Source organism: Macrosteles quadrilineatus, unplaced genomic scaffold, assembly GCF_028750875.1.
Source record: "Macrosteles quadrilineatus isolate MER2022 unplaced genomic scaffold, UCM_ALF_1.0 Scaffold_9__3_contigs__length_116548681, whole genome shotgun sequence".
NCBI lineage: Eukaryota > Metazoa > Arthropoda > Insecta > Hemiptera > Cicadellidae > Macrosteles > Macrosteles quadrilineatus.
In genome coordinates this window covers 62095501-62114729 of record NW_026542602.1, presented here as the reverse complement: position 1 = coordinate 62114729, position 19229 = coordinate 62095501, and the positions used below count along the sequence as shown (strand labels likewise).

Sequence of the window (19229 nt, the reverse complement as noted above, 5' to 3'; positions counted from 1 at the left end):
ACATCAGTTTACTATTGCGCAAAGATTAGTCATCTCTGCCGAAAGATTACTGGATATATATGTATATATATGGAAGTATATGCTATGCAATATAAAAAACGGATTTTTATCATCGACTGTAAAATAAATGAATCTGTTGTGGATTAATAGGCTAAAAATTTCTATCATAATAATAGATTGAACTTCCACTGAAAACTTAATAAAAGCCAAAATCTATCAGATTAAAATAAATCGTGAATTTCCTTTATATTGCTTTCACAATCGAAATCTTTCTTGTCAATAATTTTATTGTTAAATGCTTATTAGTTTAAGTCTTTATATAGTCATAGACTAAGCAACACAAAGTAGACATCTCATCCCCTTTTTAAATTTTGAAGCTCGTTTTTCCTATGGCTAGTTCATGTCTGGTGACTGTCAGACATGTGGTTGCTGCCAGTGTAGACGAAATTTTGTTTCTATTGTCTTAGGGTTAATTTCATGATTTGTGAAACTAGGGGACGAGTTATTGTTTATGATTAGATCGTTTTATTAGGTCAAACGCGGTTTTAAATTACTGAAAAAACAAAAAAACCTTCTGGGTTCAAACAACGTTGAAAAAAACCTGTAAAAAAACACGACTTTTAAGTGCACCGGACGGAACTACTGTAACAATAAAATTGGCTCCAGCTGTTCTAAGGATGAGAAATCTACCATGGATAAAACATACTCCCTTTTTAGTAGATTTCTCATCCTTATGGAACAGCTGGAGCCAATTTTATCGTTATAGTTCTGTGCGGGTACTGTAATTGATGTCGTGTTTTGTTTACAATTTTGTTTCTTGTTATTCCAGTCGTTTAAAACACCGTTTAACCAAATAAAACGATATAATCATAAACAATAACTCATCCGCTAGTTATATAACCAAACAGTAAAGCACAAATCATGAAATTAACTCTAAAATAATAGAAACAACATTTCATCGTCACTAGCCACCATCAGTGTCACCGGACATGAACTAGACACGAAAAACGAACTTCAAAATTTACAATGGGATGGGAAGTCTACTTTTGTTGGCTAGTCCATGAATCTACTAAAGGGTATGTTTTATCTATGTCATTGTATTTTGGTTAATGCCATTAATAAACTAATTGAATAGAATCGAAATAAACTACACACTGCACCGAGCCAACGGCTCGGTCTCCCGCGGTGCTTAGGAATAAACAAACAATATTTAAATAAATTAGCTGTATTTTAATTTTAACTTACTAGACAACCTTTAAGTCAACATTTAGATATATTTACCCAAAGCTGAAAGCTATGAATAGGGTAATAGAACACGATGTTTGACCAATGAGTAAAAATATTACAATATTCATATTGGAAATGTTTGAGTGCGCTGATGACGACAAAATGCTTTTATTATATAATTTACAAAAGTACAAAAAGAATTATAATCCTGTTGTAAAATCTGAATTCTCAAATGGAAACGGCCGAAACGGGTGCGTCTTTAACGACTAAATTGACTTAATGTTGTTGCTATTAAACAATTAATTATCTTATGTAAAATGTAGTTAATAAAAAAGAAAACGTTAATCTACTGGATTTTTTCTTCTAATTAGCATATTTTAAAATCAATGTTTATCAAAATAGGTTTTTACAAACACTCGGTATAAAAGATTTAATATGTAATAAGTAGTGAATAAAAAAAACCTCATGATTAACAAACCAGTCTGCGCAAATCATTAAACAAACCATAGGAAAAGAGAAGGATAAGAACAATTTGCTCAACTGATGATCAGCTGTTCTGTGTTCTCTAGGCCTAACTTCAAACTTCAAACAAGGGAAGGGAAGTAGGGTAGGAGATTGCGATTGCGTGGACTGGTTGGAGAATTGAATGAATAGTGCATGCATGTCTGTGAGAAAGTGTTTATATTTAGAAATGATGTAATGGTTTCAATTTCAATTGAAATTCCATCATAGAAGAAGAGCATAGATCGAAAAAAGCATTCGCAGCATTTGTTTGATTACTAGACTAAGTTCAATGAGTAACCGGATAATTATTAACAGTTAGAAATAAGTCTGGCATTTGTTTAGTTGTTGCCTGCATTTCAATCAAGTTGGATAAGACTATAATTTGAATCATGGGCCTTACGAACTTTCAAATAATTCTTGACAGCCCAACTGGAGCTTACTATGCTGGTACAAATGTCACTGGAAGGCTTCAATTTAAGCTAGACAAACCGAAGAAAATAAGAGGTTAGTTAAAAGTTAGTAACTTTTGCTGCTAAATGGGCGTCTCCCATCAACCTTGAGTCATCAAGTTAAAACAGGAACATTTTTGACTCTAACCTGATCTTAAGATCCTAAATCTTTACCTAACCTACTCACCAAGGTAACCTAACCATAGGCCTAACACTGAAGACCATGGTTCCAAATCATTTGGTTATTTTAAATTATGATTTATAAAAGCCAGTGTTTTTCATATTGTATTGTGCCTCCTCACAACTTTTAAGTTACATCACTGGCACTTTTTACGCTTTTTGTTAGACCTAGTGACAGGTCCAAACCAAATGTTTTAGGTCCTACTTAGGCTAGCGCAAGTAACGTCTACTAGGCCTACATCAATCAGGGTGTCCACATTCTGGAATGTCAGGGATAGTCATGGAAAAAATTCTGGTCATTGAAAGTCATGGAAATAGACAAAAAGTAATGGAAAGTCATGGAAATCCCCAATGATGAATGGATTTTAGGGGACCATTCAATGCTCTAGTCGGACCATTGTTTCATTTTTCAGGATGTTTCACAAATGTTTGACAATTCAATTTAGGCCTATTACAGTCGTGAGTTTTGAGTCTGTAATAGTTCATTGTTTTACCTATTGTACTCTATTGTTTTCTGTTACGGTAATACATGTTTCAGTATTTTCTGAGAAATAACTTGTCTAGGCAATATCATGTGTGTGTATGTTATATTATAATTTTCGAGTAAAGTTCGTGAGTCATGGAAATCAATGGTAAATGGTCATGGATAGTCATGGAAATTAATGACAAATTTTCTGTGGACACCCTGATCAATTAATGTAACTTAATTTGATTTTGGAATAATGCATGTAAGTTACCCACATAAAACCTGGAAGGTTCCATGTATAACTTACAAGGGTCAAAAAAATAATAATAAAAAACAAACTGTAAATCTTAGTCCTAACTTGCGCATTAATTAAGCCTGGTTTAAATTACTTTGGCAAATTTGTAATTTCTTTTTTACAGCAATTGTAATACAGTTCGTGGGAGTTGCGAAAACATCGTGGAGTGAGACTGAAAGCGTCAGAAATAATGATGGCAACACGGGGAATGAAATAGTCACCTTCACTGCAACTGAGGAATATTTCTCCAACAAATATAATCTTGCTGGAGGCCCAAACAGTATGTGTAACATTTTTATTGCTGGCTTATAACAATTACACTTACCAGCAGTTATAGTTTCCAATGGGTATTAATTTAATTGTATGTTCTAACTTCAAAGTTAATGTTGTTTTTAATATCACATAACAATTAACTTAGGTAAGTTACTGGATCCATGATTAAATTGTGTAGCCTAGAATGAAGGAGCGAACTATGTAAAACTTAGAATTGGTGTTGGCCTAAATACCTACATTTATGCAATGTGTTGCTAAATTGTCACCGGTTTTGACTCACATAAGTGTCATCGTCAGGCCGGTACAGATGTCTTCTCGCTTCATTCAGTAAATAAATGCGATCAGGAGGCTAAAATTCAATATAGGCTAACAAAACTTAGAAAATGAACAAAAATGCATTGTAGTTCACTCCTCTTTATGTCCAATCAAACTTGTTTTTACTGCAAATATTCTGAACTTGTCAAACCTTCGGTGGGGAAACCCTATTTTTCTCCATTAAATTGTGCATCACATTAAATAATTTCTCAGACCTAATCAGCATTGTATGCTATGTGCTATTAGATTCACGAAAAGCAAATAAAAATACATCTAATAACACAAATCATATTTACTCACAATGCGGTAAATATATATCAACAATACCACTTGAAACCTTCTTTGATATTTACTGTTTTGTGAGTTAACAGTAGGTTTATAAGTGTAATTGATTATGTTTTAAGTGTTGTAGGCTAAGACATATTTTTAATTGCCTACTTTTTATTTTACTTTCCACATCACATTAAAATAGGGAGAGTTTCGTTATGTCATTAATTTGAAGTACCATAGGCTAATTATATGCTATAATTAGGTGTTAATACCATGGCACTAAATTTATCTGTGTTAATTATTTGACTCAAATTTCTTGAGCTATGGTAAGCTTTTTGCGGTTTAAACCGCAAGAATAGACTGGCTAACAAAATGGTAGGCTATAGTGCGACTTCTTCATGAAAATAAATGTCTTCCACACACTGGAAAACATGTAGAACAAGTGAATAGAGAAAAATTTACAACATATTTTCAATTATTCTTCTTTTTCTTATTAGAAATTAATTGGTCCTTAATTGTCATCGGTTGTTAGGTGAGATAGAGATTCCTCCTGGAGATCATGTGTATCCCTTCAGTACAACTCTTCCGCCAATGCTCCCTTCGTCTTTCGAGGGAGAGCATGGAAACATTCGGTATACTGTGACGGCTACCCTCGATCGACCGTGGAAATTCGACCAACACGTGGAGAAAGTATTTACAGTAGTCACTCCGGTTGACCTGAACTACAATCTGAAGGCAAAGGTGTGTACAAAATGTCATGATACGTTAGCAAAACCTAAATAATGGTATGTTTGCCTAATTTCTTTATTGGTAGGTAGTCTGTAGTTAAATGCGGTACAGTCTAGTAAAATGTTGTGTATTGTGAGAATAAGAATGTAGCTCTGATTACGAGGATACCTCCTTCTTATTTGTCCCTCATAGGCCTATTTGAGTTACCAATATATGCCTATAGCTGCATTCCCACCGTATTTTTTAGTGCAGTTGTACAAGTTTGCTATTATAAGTTAAGTTAAGTTTGCCTATCATATGCCCTAGTATCACAAGCACCTATTTATCTTTTAACGCTGCCCTCTAATTTTTATTGGTGGTGGCTAAAGATCTAACAGAGCTACACAGATCATCTCAGAATATTTTACACTCATCATTCACTCATATTTGGGTTGCTTAAGCAACTTGGTCTAAAAATACCTAAATTCGTATGGTGGCCATTTCAGAATACAGTATTAGGCCTAAAGTTTTACAGGTTTTACTAACAGATATTGTTTTCTTTAGGAACCAGTAAAGTTGGAGGTTGAGAAGTACTTTTGCTGCTGTTGGTGCAAGTCCGGACCTCTAACTATGGTCATCAACCTGCCGTTCTCCGGGTATGTACCGGGACAGAACATCCCGGTCACCCTGGAGGTGGATAACGCCAGCAATGTGCGGGTGGACAGCGTGGTCATTCGATTGGAGAAGGTGAGGAGTTTTTAAGGGGTTATTTTAATTTCAAAGCTCCCTATAACTTCATATCTTTCAGCTCGAGAGAGGGGGCTCATTAAACCCTAATTATGTAAAACTAGGAATATTAGTGATAAATATGCTTCCTTAACTCCCTTTATTACATTTATGTGTACAAACAAAATGTCGATTAGGTGTATCTATGTAACGCAACATTCTAAGCAGCAGCTGCAATAAACTCTATAACAGCAATCGTCATAATAGCACTTAGCTCTACCTTTGTTTTGTGCTGGTCTCATATTTTTTTATATATTTTGATGCGTTGCAAGCTTTAACAATGCTACGCTTGCAATGAAACTAGACATGCAGCATTTGGTGAATGAAATTTAAACTACAGATTAATGTAAGGAAGCCTAATCTATCAAAATGACTCCAGGATGTATAAAATGGGTTCTAATTATACCACCCCACTAGAAAAAACTTTGTCCAAGCTATTTAAAGAATAATTAATTTATGTTGTAAATAGGTGTGATTATGACCATGACCCCTTAAAATCTTTCTTTTTATATTGTATACTGCTACATCCCTGATAAAGAACCTTTAAAAAAAGTTAAAACTGAAGACAATCTGTGATCGACAATCAAGTATTTAAGGATTCTTTACCTCACATACCACTGATTAAATTTTAACTGTATGAGGGTTTAGCTATGTTTCATTTGTACCTAAGACAAAACCAGTCATTGTGCCCAAAGCGTTAAACTTTTAATGGTGAATTGATGGCTAGGTCATCGATGTTGAAGATTCCGGATCCTGATATCCGGCCCATTCTAATCAGTACACTGTTGCAGTGTACCAGTTCACCCCTTGCTTTGCTAGATAAGTTTCGCGCAATGCCGATTTAGCCTTTGTGGCAGGATAAATGCAAGGTTAAAAGAGGCTGCCAATCTCTGTTAAAAAATTTAAATTAAATTATAAGTTACTCAACCGCCAAACATGTAGGTCAATCAACTTATCTCTAAAATTTGGATTAGGCCTACTTGACGAGGTAAACTATACTATCTTATTGTCATTACTTGACACCTTTTACATTTGTCTAAGTGACATTTCAATTTGTCATCCTTAATGAGTTAGTAAATTGACGCCTCTGTAGGTGCTCAAATGGAAAGCTCGAGAGCCGAAGAACAAGGAGCGCGAGGACAAGGTGGAGATTGTCAAGTTGACTTTGGACGCTATAGAGGCTAACGGCTCCAAGTCTTACACGCATCAGATAGCTGTGCCGATGATGCCTCCTTGTAATCTGGACCAGTGCTCTATCATCAACTGCGGCTACTCACTCCAGGTATGTTTCAACGGCAAGTGTGCAGAGTACGTCTTCTGTCGCATCGGATAGTTTACAAAAAATCTATACTACAATAAGGGTTTTCTCTGTAACATCCTTTTTCGCGTCCTAATTAACCGACTTTTACGATTAAGGTGTTCATTATAGAGCTGATGATCCAGCCGAGTGATGAATGGTAACTAAAAGGTAAATTCACTAAGTACTTCGCCCCTCTAGTGATTTATTTATTTCTAGAGTTCAGTTTTGTAATTTAATAACAGTTGACTCTCTTTAGGTGAATGGTTAATCACAGTCTGATAGTAAATAGGAGACGAAACAGTTCATGAAATTGGGTTTAAAACTGCCTAAGCTACTTTTTCTGATGGTTGTAACCTGATTAAGGTAGGTAAATCACTCTTCATAGTTTTTTGATTCTATAATTGAAGGCTTAAACTTATTTTGACTCACCAGCTGTGAAGTACACCCAAATTTTCATTCCATGGTATATAACAAATCACAAGGGTTGCATAGTGTTTTATTTCAGAAAACGATGGATTCAGAAAGTGTTTAGACACTTATAATCCTTTTGCATATTTGGTATTGCATCAGATGAAACCTGAACAATCCCTATATTTAACTTATTCTAGGTTATGTAATATTTCAGGTGACAGCAGAAGTCAGCGGTTGCCATAGTAACTTGTATGGTGAGGTGCCAATATTCCTGGGTACAGTGCCGGTATACCAAGCCCCCATGGCCCCACCACCAGGTGCTCCAGACACCATCCCCTCCGCTCCCCCGCCTGGGGCCCCCGTTGGATTTATCGCCAACCCAGGACCCACCGAGGGAAACATGTATCCTACATTGCGTAAGTTTTTAATAAATTACTTTATGATAGCTTTATTTTAACCTTATCTTTAATTTTAGAACTTAGGTCAAAAATAACTCTGCCCTTTGTGTATATGTTCTAATAAACTTTAAAAAAATAGGTTTTTTCATTTGTGCCGCCTAAATGTAGCTCAACAAGTGTAGCCTACTTGTTTTGTTTGTTTTCTTACCATATGGTAGGAATGCATGAATGTAAGTTGAACTTTTAAAAGCAAAAATAAACCATTGCTAATCTGTTTTTTAAATAGTTGTAGTTGCAGAATTAACCTTGGGGATGTGGATACAATTTTAATTTGATGTAATATATAATCATGGTCTTCAGAGATGACTGCATCAATCAATTGGCAAAAATTAGGTTGACGCTTCTGATGCATTGCATCAATTTAATCTTCGGATTCTTTTAAGTCTGCAAGTATTTTTGCCAATCTAACGACACAGTAATCTCCTGAAGAACAAAGTTCAAAATTCTTCTTTGACCATGGAAGTCTGGGGCCTTATAATTTTACATTACAAAACATAAGAATAATTATTGTTTCTGATTTCATTACACTAAAAGTAACTTTAATATATTGTTGGTTAAACGATTGCTGTAGATATTCTCTTCCAAACATGATTACTAGCAGTATTTTTCAGAATTTGAGTTCAGGCCTTCAAACACGAGTTCTTTCACACCAGATGAATGAAGATGTTCAAAAAAACTTTCACAAATAAAATTTAGAATTCTGTCAATATTTTGGATTTTGATCTAATTTTCTATCAGTTCAAGGTACATTACAGGCCTATGTATTATCCCAACAGCTATCGGGCTCAACGATTTAGTGACATTGATAATTATTGGTTTAAATTTTTCAACCTATTCAAAAGATAAAATAATACTAGGTAGACTATCATTTATTTTGCTATCAATGAATGATTAATAGCTGACAAAAAAAAAATTACAATGGGTAAATAATTAGGCTACCCGACGCAAAAATAATCTCCCACATGTAAAATTTCTTGAGATAATCCTGATATTTTGGGATTTTGGTATGTTTAATTTAACATTTTGTAGAATATTATCTGGGATGTTTTTACTCAAGGGTGGCGAGGAAATTCTTCCTATGAACAACTTCCCCAAGCTGATCCTGAAGTTTAGAAGATTTAAGGACATTTCCAAATAAACTCAGGAAAGTTGTGGGTGTGTTTGCGAGCTTTTGGGCACATTTATAGATACATTATTTATTGAAATAAATCATATCATTTTATGTGTGTTTGTTTTTCACCCGTAAAATGTTATAGTTTATGTGCAGATAAAAGTATTGTAAATTAAATAGCCGTACTTCTTTAGATTTTAGTATTTGTTTGGTTATCTTTGTGTTAGTTTCAGTCATAAACTGTGTTCCTCTTATCCATAGTAAATTTCAGTCTACTCATAGTAGGAAGAACATAAATTAGTTTGTGTTATGGTGGTCTGCTCCATATGGGCGATTTTGTTTCCTTGCAACATTAACAATACAAAAAATACTAATTGGCAATAACAGTTTGTGATTATAATATTTTTATATACTAATAGGTATTTTTTCACTTACTTTTGTTCTTGATTTAAAGTTGACCTCAATCGGATTCATTCAACAGCTAACCACCCCTATTTTCGTAGGTAGGTAGGTATTTTCATGGTTGTACGGACTTTAGAATAGAAAACAGTATGGATTATAAAAATTGACGTCACTGGCCTGATATATACTAATAACTGCAACATCTGGATTATATTTTTTTGACAGTTTATTTAAAAATTAATACACATGTTTACTTGAGGCCTGTGACGTCATTTGATAATGTTTATGATCCATAACATTTTCTGATAGAGGCGGGTATCTTTCGTTACCTTTTTGGATAGTATGATGAAACTAATTGCCCCAAAAGGGGTGAAAACAGCTGGACAGTAGATGAAATAAAGAACACAACGTTGGACTCAGATTTGAACTCGGTTGCTTGGCTGCGACGGGAGCGATGATGATCTTAATTTATGGACATCCCTCGTATAGGCTAATAGCTTAGATAATAGATAGTAAAGTAAAAGCTATCTGTCCATTTTTTTTAGAAACAAGATAAACGTTATTTTAATTCATCATGCCCATAGTTAATTTTAAACATTGTACACACACATTTTGTGGTAATGGTGTCAGAGTTTTTTGCACATTTTGAGGGCTATTGCACTTCTAATGTTGAGGAAAAAATATGTGCAGTTAAGTTTGCACTATATATCTGAAATTATCTGATTGTGCTAAAGCAATAATCAAATTGAAGATAGTACCATTTGCAGTCAGTGAATTCTGTGGTGGTGCTGTTTAATGTATGTGTGTGGTAGCCAGGTAGACATTGGCAACATCACAGAGTGTGTGAGCTCCCGCCCGACATGGAGAGGGTATTATGTATAAAGACCAGGCGACAATATAACGTTTACAAGAAACTAAGAAAGCTAAATTTTAAAACTATTGGTAAAGTTGTTTCTACTTTACATAAAGTTTTAACTTCACTTTAAATGCAGCGCTTCTACATAACCAGTAGGCCTACCTACTTTTAGGGACTTTTGCTCATTATAATTTTCTTGTTTAGCAGAAATATTTTTAACTGTTCACGAAATTCTCCTGCTGTAGCAAAAAGGGAAGTTCTATTTGCCTAGAATGAATGAGATGGCGTTTTGGGACTCAAGTGCACATATTTTTTCCTCGACAGTAGTCATTACGTGTGTTTGTGTTATAGTATATTACGTTACTAGTCCCGAAAATAGATGTGTACCGGACAAGTGTGGTCGTTCCCATGCGAGACTAAGTCGAGTGCGGGATTACCATACGAGTCCGGTACACATTTTGGACGAGTGACGTACAATATTTTACGCCATACTTCTCTTAAGTTATCTTAACAACAAGAAATCTGTACAAATCATCATATATTCCCACCGATCAAAGGACTAAAAATTTTAAGTGAGGTTATGTTTTTGTTTATAACACTCATTTCCAAATATAATCAGCTTGGTTGGTGTCCGGTAAAAACTCAACACCCCCATGAATAGCCATGAATTCTTTGGCTGTAACCCCATTGATTAAGCTTGCGGCAAACAGCTGTTTTCTGGACTAAATTCTTGAGTGGGACGCTCGTTAAAACAGAGTAGTGTGGCGTAAAAAAGTATTTTTAGTTGTGTTTTCACTGACATTATTAACATGACGAGTAGTTGGACAAAGGGTGCTAATACACTGGTTGATCAAGTTTCAACTCAACAAATTTTCACTAAGAGATCTCATTGATTTATTATTTATTCATTAATTTACTCATTTAACAGTTTTGCTTAGTGTTTATTTAAAATAGTTTTTTTTTAGTTTTTTGCAAAAGTTCAAGGAATTAACTGTTAACAAGTTACAACTAAAAGTGATTTAATAAACATAGAACTTTCTATGTAATCAAAATACTTAATTTACACCAAACCTTTGTATTCTTCATTGTCTTTGAATGGCTAAAGAAAGTACAATTTAATCTCAGTTTGCCGGGTACTGTAGTTGGTTACTAGCCTAATGGGTGTCGCAACTCTTAGTTGACACGTGTTCATTGGTGTGTTTGTGTACGTTAATGACCTCTTATGAGTCATAACATGTTCTTGCATGAAGATCTGATAGTGTCAACTTGTGAATGCCTTAGCCTAATCTGTAAAAGCTTCAAATTATTTGAATCGGATAAAACTTAACCTTTGAATTATTTACTAACAATATTTTTAATTTTACAATTACAGAGGAGAAGAGTTTAGAAGTCAATTTTAATTTTCAATAGAAAAAGTTATGTTTGCAGTCTTTTTGCCCTGTGTTGGCTTCGGCAAACACAGTAGGTTTCTTTTATTTACTTTACGTAAATCTAACAACACGTACAATGCTCATCAAGAAATTATTTGAAATAATAAAAAAAAACGAGACCTACTCACTAATTAGTTAATCACCTATCGGTATAAAACATTCTTAATTTTTTTGTACTTAGGTGACACCCTGTATAGTATTTTAGTTTTTAATGTTTTTCGCCATTTTTCAGCTCCTATGCCTGAGATTCCGTCCGAGCCTGTGCAACCTGAATGAATCTCCCAAAGATCTTCCTATCACCAAATATCATCTTGTAAAAGTTAAGCTGGTTCTCGAGTCAGATTTTTGCCTTAAATTGCTATAACTTATCTAATATTTAAAATTTATAACCAATATATTTCCTATTCTATAACCTATATTTATCCTATTAATGCCAAAGATTCATTATGTATTTGAGTTTTAAACTTATATGGAGATCTAAAATTATTAAATTTTATTTTTATAGATAAGATAAATTTTGTTACCTCTCTTCTTGCTCTACAATTTTAAATTTAATTGATTTCCTTTATCCATGGCAGCTTAAACGCCTCCTCCTTATATTTTGAACACTTTAACAGTGACGCTTATTATATAAATATTTATTTTATTTTTATTAAAAACTGTTTTATATCTTAAGTGAAAACTTAGTAGGCATAAGTGGATTTTACCTTATTTAATAACTCCACAGGTTATCGCACATTATCTCTACTGTTGTAGGTTTTAATTGTATTGTAATCATGTGAATCAAATCCGTCACTGCGTTATATAAAATGTAATTACTTAATCACTAAGACTGCTTATGTTAACCTCGGCATCAACACATTGTACTGCCTTTTTATATACGCTTGTACTAACTATCGGGGAGTTAGAATCCATATGTAATGAAAAGATTAATATATAACCACAATTATTTATATTTTGTTACAATTTTATTTATTTTATTATTATTATACTGTAGGAATGTTTAGGGCTCTTTAATGTTCTGATTAATGTCTGGCTTTTGCCAAATTTTTACATGTAGCTTACGCTGGGTTTTAGTTTTATTTCGTCATCACATGTTACCATGATAGCCTGATTTATGTTTATCTTAAACTTTAAAAGCTATGTGGTTGTAATTTTCATGGAAGACTTGGAAAGCAACTGTAATACTCCAGAATCAAACCATATATTACCTTAGCGTGTAAGGATGTTAAATCATAGCATAGACTAACCAACACAAGTAGACTTCTCATCCATTGTAAATTTTGAAGCTCGTTTTTTGTTACTAGTTCACGTTGACTAAATTTTTTCTATTATTTGATGGTTCATGATTTGTGCTTTACTGTGTGGTTATATAACTATGGGACGAGTTATTGTTTATGATTAGATCGTTTTATTTGGTTAAACGAGGTTTTAAATGACTGAAATAACAAGAAACTAATTTTAAACAAAACACGAGCTCTACAGTGCTACGGAACAAACAATAACATTGTCTTCAGCTGATCCATAAGGATGAGATGTCTAGTTTTATATATGATTCTAGTGAAAAAGATTGTTGGATTTAGATGAACTTTTAGTTGTGTGGTTTGTTCTGTCGTTGTGTGTTGTGAAATGTGGGTTATGAGTCTAGATAATTATAAATGTTTTTAAATGTAATAGTTTGTACCAATTAGGTAATGTGGTAGTAATGGTTTTAGCGATTACTGTCACAATTACTAAAATTGAGAATGAGGTAAAACAGCTAATGCGTTACAAAACCAATATTTTGAATCAATATCAAGAAACTTTAAGAGCTAATGTCAGTAATGTGGCGATTCTCTGGGAGAAGATTATAGTCAAACCGCTAAAAGCATCAAACTCTAGAGGCTTCAACACCACCATTGATAGTTGGACTGTTTTATTGTGTTTCATAATTATATTTTATGGTATTACAGGGAGTTGAAGCTTTTAATAAATTGAATTTGTAAAGTCTTCTAATGCAGATAATGGTAACTTAAAACAACCTACAGATAAAACATTTGATTGTAAATTTTGTGCAGGTTGCTGACAATACATTGACTGTAGACAACCATTCAGAGCGAACAATAGTATAAGACAAAAACTAATCCTTCAATAGATTAATGGCAAAACTATTTAGTTGTAGCTTAATTTAATATGTAACGTTAAGTAGGCAAGATTTAATTTCTGTTTGAAATGTAGTTGTCGGAAAAATGACAAAAGACTGTTGTATTTGGTAAACTTTATCACAATTTCACAAACATTTTGGCATAGCACTTTGTACATAAAAGAACTAACGCCTTGTATGACTGATCACGTTTAAATAAAATTTCTTATAAATTTAATCGGTCAAATAGATTTAAAATACTAAATTAAATTATTGGAAACACTACTTTAGCCACATTTATATTAATTCATTAATTGCTTTCAATTTATTTTAGACTTTTTGATGTGACTGGTTGATGTTTATAGATGTATATGAAGTTTTACTATAAGGATAAAAATAGCACAGGAGTTGTACGCACAAAAGAGTCAAAATGTATCTGATAATTTAGACACAATTACGAGAATAATTGTCTTCCTAATGTAAAACTCCCTGAATGTGGTGTAAGATCAATTTATAGACTGATATTATGGTGGTGCTTCCATGTTATAAAGGTATAACGTAGAAAAGAGGGCTGTTCAGTAAGTAACAAATGTTTTAAAATAAAATAAAAAGTAATAAGCAATGAAAAAAACTCCTTATGTATAGAACAAAATGTTGGTCTCCCAACTTTTGTTTGGTCATTTTGGATCTGAACACACAATTTCCGGACAGAAATTTCTTTTTTAAGTATATGGAAAAAAAACATGGCAAACCACACCACTTTACTGCCATGATTTTCAATTGCATCATATTTTTTTAACTTTTTAAAATTTTGTGACAACAGGTAGCACAATAACACTCCCGATGTGATGTCTGGACAGTCAATGAGTAGGCGTATGTGTTTGCTCCAGAAATTTTTGACGTCACATGGAAATTTTTTTTGCTTTCTGAACAGACCTCGTATATTAGCTCTCTGGTACCAAAAACGGGAACTTAACATTTTCATGGCCTAACTCTGATCTACTGTATTGATTCAATTTAATCATAACTTATATAATCTCTCTTGGTCGATCTGTTAAAGGGTAAAGGGTATATAGACCCTCCTGACAAATTTGTGTAAGTTGTTATAAGTTGTTGAGTATAGATGTTTATAGAAATTGTGTTTGGACAAGTAAGAGCTTAAATCAATTATAGCAATAAGAATTGTAAATCACCTTATTTAGGAATTTTTAAGTAAATAGGCCTATATATAATGTTAATGTTTTTTTATGTTTTCTACTAACACTCTAGTGTACGTTGTGCCTTTTATATACCTTTTAATATGCTTGTTGAAATATAACTGTTTGAATTCCACTTGTGTTCTTAATTTACCTTTTGATGTCACTTTAAAGCCTTTACAAATTATTTTCTAGAATTCACTCTCCTTTTTGCAATTACAGGACGCTGGACAACTTTCTTACATTGTGTTGACATGGGATTAAAAGTGGGTTTCTGTATCGAAGGTCCATAAAATGAATTTTAAAGATAAAACCTTGAAACTTGAAAGTCGTAAAAATTAGTTTAGGTGTATTTTTGTCATATAATGTCTCTGGTACACTGATTTGCCTCATTTCATCACGTTTGATGGCTCCAGGAGATTTCAGACCTGAAATACAAAGTTCTAAAGTTTATTCAAATATTGGCTTTAAGTATGTAAATGTACACAAATGTTAACAACAGCAGTAACAACAACGGTTTGGACCGTTCCCTAACAAAAACAACTTTAAAATTCCACAGGCGTAGATGAAAGCAAAAAGAGAGTTCAAAATCATCCTTAACAAGAAGAAGAAATAGTAATACTGTACAGTAATTCATAGGCTTCTTGCTCGAAACAAAATTGTCACAGTGTAATAAATTAATGCAACCTAATTTATATTCCACGTCTAACCAAACTTTGAAAGAGTTAAGAATATATTTTATGTTTGCACAAGGATATGTCAAAGACATTCTAGCATTTTCTATGGTTTTAATGTGGACAATGCAGTTAGTTTGGCTAATTTAAGGAATAAAATAATTATATTATACAGACAAATACATAAAATTACCTGTAATGGTCACTAAGGATTGGGTAGATGGCTAAAACTGGAATGAACCTTTGGCTTGTCACGAGAGCTTGAGTCTTTAGGAAGAGAAATCAGTCTGTAAAATCAAAATTTTATCTCATAGTTTTATCCCAAAAGCAAATAAGGTAAACATCTACACTTTCCTACCCACCTAGCCTAACAATACTATCATTATTATCAAATTATGTGATCCAAGGGCGACTTGAATCAACTTCAACCCATAAAAATCTATGCAAGCAGGTTATTTGTGACAATTACGCCTCCGAAACTACTTAACCGATTGACATGTTTTTTGTCATTGGAAAGAGCGTAACATGAAGTTGTGCAGGAAACCTTCTTTTTAGGGAAATAATTAGAGAATGATGCCCTGGGGCCCTTTAAAGTTTTGTATTTCACCATAAGAAACATTCCCTTGTATTACCATGGGAAACAAACATTGTTATGAAACTCCAGCTGTTGTCAGAAATTAAAAGTGAGAAGAAGAACATATATTAATTGTAAACAGTCATGAGTCAATATGTAAATTATTTAGAAAATAAACATGGACAACCTAACGTGGCTGTAAGTGGGAAACATTTTTGGAAAACACTAAAACGAGATCAGATTTTGAAAAATGATAAGATATTTACAAGAAATGTTGATTACATTAACCTGTTATGATCATCGTGAGTATTTCCATTAGTTAAATAATCATTGAGTAGTTTGAGTTGACTCTTTTAAACTCATTGGAAATGATGACCGTCATTCGTTTTCAAGCAACTCCTGTAATACTTTGCAATTGCTCGATTTCGAGTAACATGTACCGTCATTCGTTTTCAAGCAACTCCTGTAATACTTTGCAATTGCTCGATTTCGAGTAACATGTACACTAGTAATTATTAAAAGTGCTAATCTGCTGAGTACTAATATTTAATTATTAATATGCATTTTGAACAACAAAACTCACAGTAACACAGCGAAAGATGCCAAAAACAAGGCAGCAATGAATCTGAAATATGCAACTCCGAGGAGAAGAAACATCTGGTCTGAGACGAGTTGTCCTAAGAAGTTGACAGCTCCTCCAACACTCATCATGATGGTTGATGTCTTGTCACCGAACAATTCTACAACAAAACATTGAAAATATATTTGTGAACATAATCTTTAAGTTGGTGTATACACCTGTATTTGTGGGATCCACAATGTTGTTTTAGAGGTACGCTAGAGCTCAAAATTTCTGAATAGCCGATTATCGGTACTGTATAAAGAAAAAATTTCAAAAACGTAAAACTACAGTGATAGTTGTTAAAGAAGGCAGAAGCCGTTTTCAGGGCAAAATACTAAACATCTTCGGTCTTGTAGACATCACCATTGTCTTCCCATTGAAAATGTGAAAACAATAGACATAGTGTTAAGAAAGAAGGATTTATTGTCCAGTACTGAGCATACAAATATTTAGTATTTAAATTTAATCTTTAAAATGACAACATTGACAACCCCCCTATGAAAAAACCTTGATAATTTGGTTTTTAAAAATTATGATATATACGTTGTACATGCACAGTATTTTATGTATGGTAAAATGAAGTTGTATTGCATTATAAATAAACGGTATCAGCATTCTGACACATACTTTCTCCCATAAGTTTGTCAACAACCTTTATCATGTGTAAGTGGTGAGTGTAAATATACGCAAATGGGATTTGTACAATATTGTTCAGAATTTAAAGGACAATAAACATAAAAAAACACACATACAAAACATTTTATCATATCAAACCAATAGGCCAATAGGTAGCATGTTCTATATGACATGCTAAATTTTTATCAAAATCGTTCGGGCAATTTTTGGGAAATCCGATTTTTCTGTTATTTTATTGGGGTTTTATGGGAAAATGACATAATTTACAATAACTTTTGAACCGTAATTTTTACAGAAATGGGATTTGTACCATTTTGTTCAGAATATAAAGGACTATAACATACTAAATTTTTATCAAAATCGTTCAGGCCATTTTTGGGAAAATCATATTTTTCCGTTATTTTATGGGGTTTTATGGGAAAATCCTCATTAAAAATAAAAATTTCTAAAAAATTAAAAAAAAAACTATCAAAACTGTAAAGACTATAACAGACTATGTTAAATCAAACTTGGATTTTTTTCTGAAATCCTATTTTCGTTATTTTATAGGGTTTTTATGGGAAAATAACATATTTGACCATAACTTTTAAACCGTAATTTTTACAGATATGGGATTTGTACCATTTTATTCAGAATTTAAACGGCTACAACATACTAAATTTTTATCAAAATCGTTCGGGCCATTTTTGAGAAAATCCGATTTTTCCGGTTTTTTATGGGTTTTTATGAGAAAATCCCCATTAAAAATAAAAATTTCAAAAAAATGAAAAAAACGCCTGGAGATACCATGGATTAGAACCTACATACCAAATTTCATCGAAATCGGACCACAGGTGTGGTCTCTAGCTCTGTACACATCCAGACACACAGACACACACACACACACACACATACGCGTTTGGCAACCAATGTGAGCTCCATGGTATTACACAGTAATGTGAGCTCCGGTATAAGGAGAAGTTATTTAAAGAAAATATATGTCACTTTTTTAAAAGATGTCTTGTACTTAACTGTGGACACTTAAATCTTAAGGTTTGATTAAAATTTACAACTTGGATTTTGTAATGCAATGTGAGCTCTGGTATGTAAGTCGACCTGAGCTCCGGAAGTGTGCATGGTCAATGTGAGCTCCGGCAGTGTGTATGCTCAATGTGAGCTCCGGCAGTGTGTATGCACAATGTGAGCTCCGGAAGTGTGTATGCTCATTGTGAGCTCCGGTATGGTGTATGCTCAATGTGAGCTCCGGGAATGGTAAGTTCGAAGCTAACACCAATACTCGTCTTCGTTCTACGGAAAGTTGCTAGTCTTGCCTAGGAACCCAGTTTTGGATCTGTTCAATGTGAGAGGCATTACTAGCTTCATTCCCACTGTTCTTGTGAACTTAACTCTAGATCAGACTGTTGCTTCATCCACTTCTTCATCAGTTAATTTTTCATCTTAAAATCTAAAAAATATCTTTTTGGTACCTATGTTATCACCCACGGGATCTTTGAATAATTTTAGGCTTAACTGAATCTGAAGTATGTGGTTTGGTGGTTGGTCCTTGTAATGAATTATATAAGATTAACCTGCATTACACTATCGACAAATTAACTAGCAAATATTTATTAAAACATTGAGGCATACTGCAAACGCTGAGTCATACTGCAGCAAAAACAGCCGTATTTAAAGAGCTTAAAGTAGGTCTTTTCACTTTTCTCCCTAGGAAGTGAAAATCAGCTGATTTAAACTCAGTTGTGAGCTTCGATTGTATGCAATCGCATGTATCGAAAGTATGTATAATTTTTTTCACCACACTATGATGTTTTAGTGGTTTTACATACGTTAATTGGTGGCTGAAAGTTACGTTTTGCTGGCCATGCCAGCTGTCATCGTTATTTGGGGACCGAGCAGGTCCCTAGGGCCGCAAAATTAGCTGCCCGCTTACTTACCTACTTAAATACACAATCAGTATCCATAGCATT

General features: G+C 33.5%; 2 protein-coding genes across 3 annotated transcripts in view; one reads left to right on the top strand and one right to left on the bottom strand.

The window, feature by feature from the left end:
* The first annotated feature begins 1853 nt into the window (after nt 1-1853).
* LOC129002727 (arrestin domain-containing protein 17-like) lies at nt 1854-14893 on the top strand. Of its 2 annotated transcripts, none has more exons than XM_054430742.1 (7): nt 1854-2235; nt 3246-3401; nt 4512-4720; nt 5252-5434; nt 6567-6755; nt 7399-7600; nt 11674-14893. In XM_054430742.1, the coding sequence occupies exons 1-7, from the start codon at nt 2121-2123 to the stop codon at nt 11715-11717; spliced, it is 1098 nt and encodes a 365-aa protein (XP_054286717.1). In that variant the 5' UTR covers nt 1854-2120; the 3' UTR covers nt 11718-14893. The 2 variants fall into 2 exon arrangements, with proteins under 2 accessions (XP_054286717.1, XP_054286716.1); XM_054430741.1 differs by lacking the exon at nt 11674-14893 and adding an exon at nt 8700-8864.
* LOC129002726 (solute carrier family 2, facilitated glucose transporter member 5-like) overlaps nt 14867-19229 on the bottom strand; it is an 18877-nt gene continuing 14514 nt past the window's right edge. The window contains exons 11-13 of the mRNA XM_054430740.1: nt 16591-16747; nt 15627-15720; nt 14867-15187 (exon numbers count right to left, since the gene is read on the bottom strand). Of these exons, the coding sequence (XP_054286715.1) occupies nt 15639-15720; nt 16591-16747 (239 nt within the window). The 3' untranslated portion in view covers nt 14867-15187; nt 15627-15638. The remainder of the gene's footprint in view (nt 15188-15626; nt 15721-16590; nt 16748-19229) is intronic.

Coding starts and splice junctions, on each gene's coding strand:
- LOC129002727 (XM_054430741.1), top strand. CDS start 2,121: ATGGGCCTTACGAACTTTCAAATAATTCTTGACAGCCCAACTGGAGCT. Junction 2,236..3,245: donor CAAACCGAAGAAAATAAGAG/GTTAGTTAAAAG, acceptor TCTTTTTTACAG/CAATTGTAATACAGTTCGTG. Junction 5,435..6,566: donor TGGTCATTCGATTGGAGAAG/GTGAGGAGTTTT, acceptor ACGCCTCTGTAG/GTGCTCAAATGGAAAGCTCG.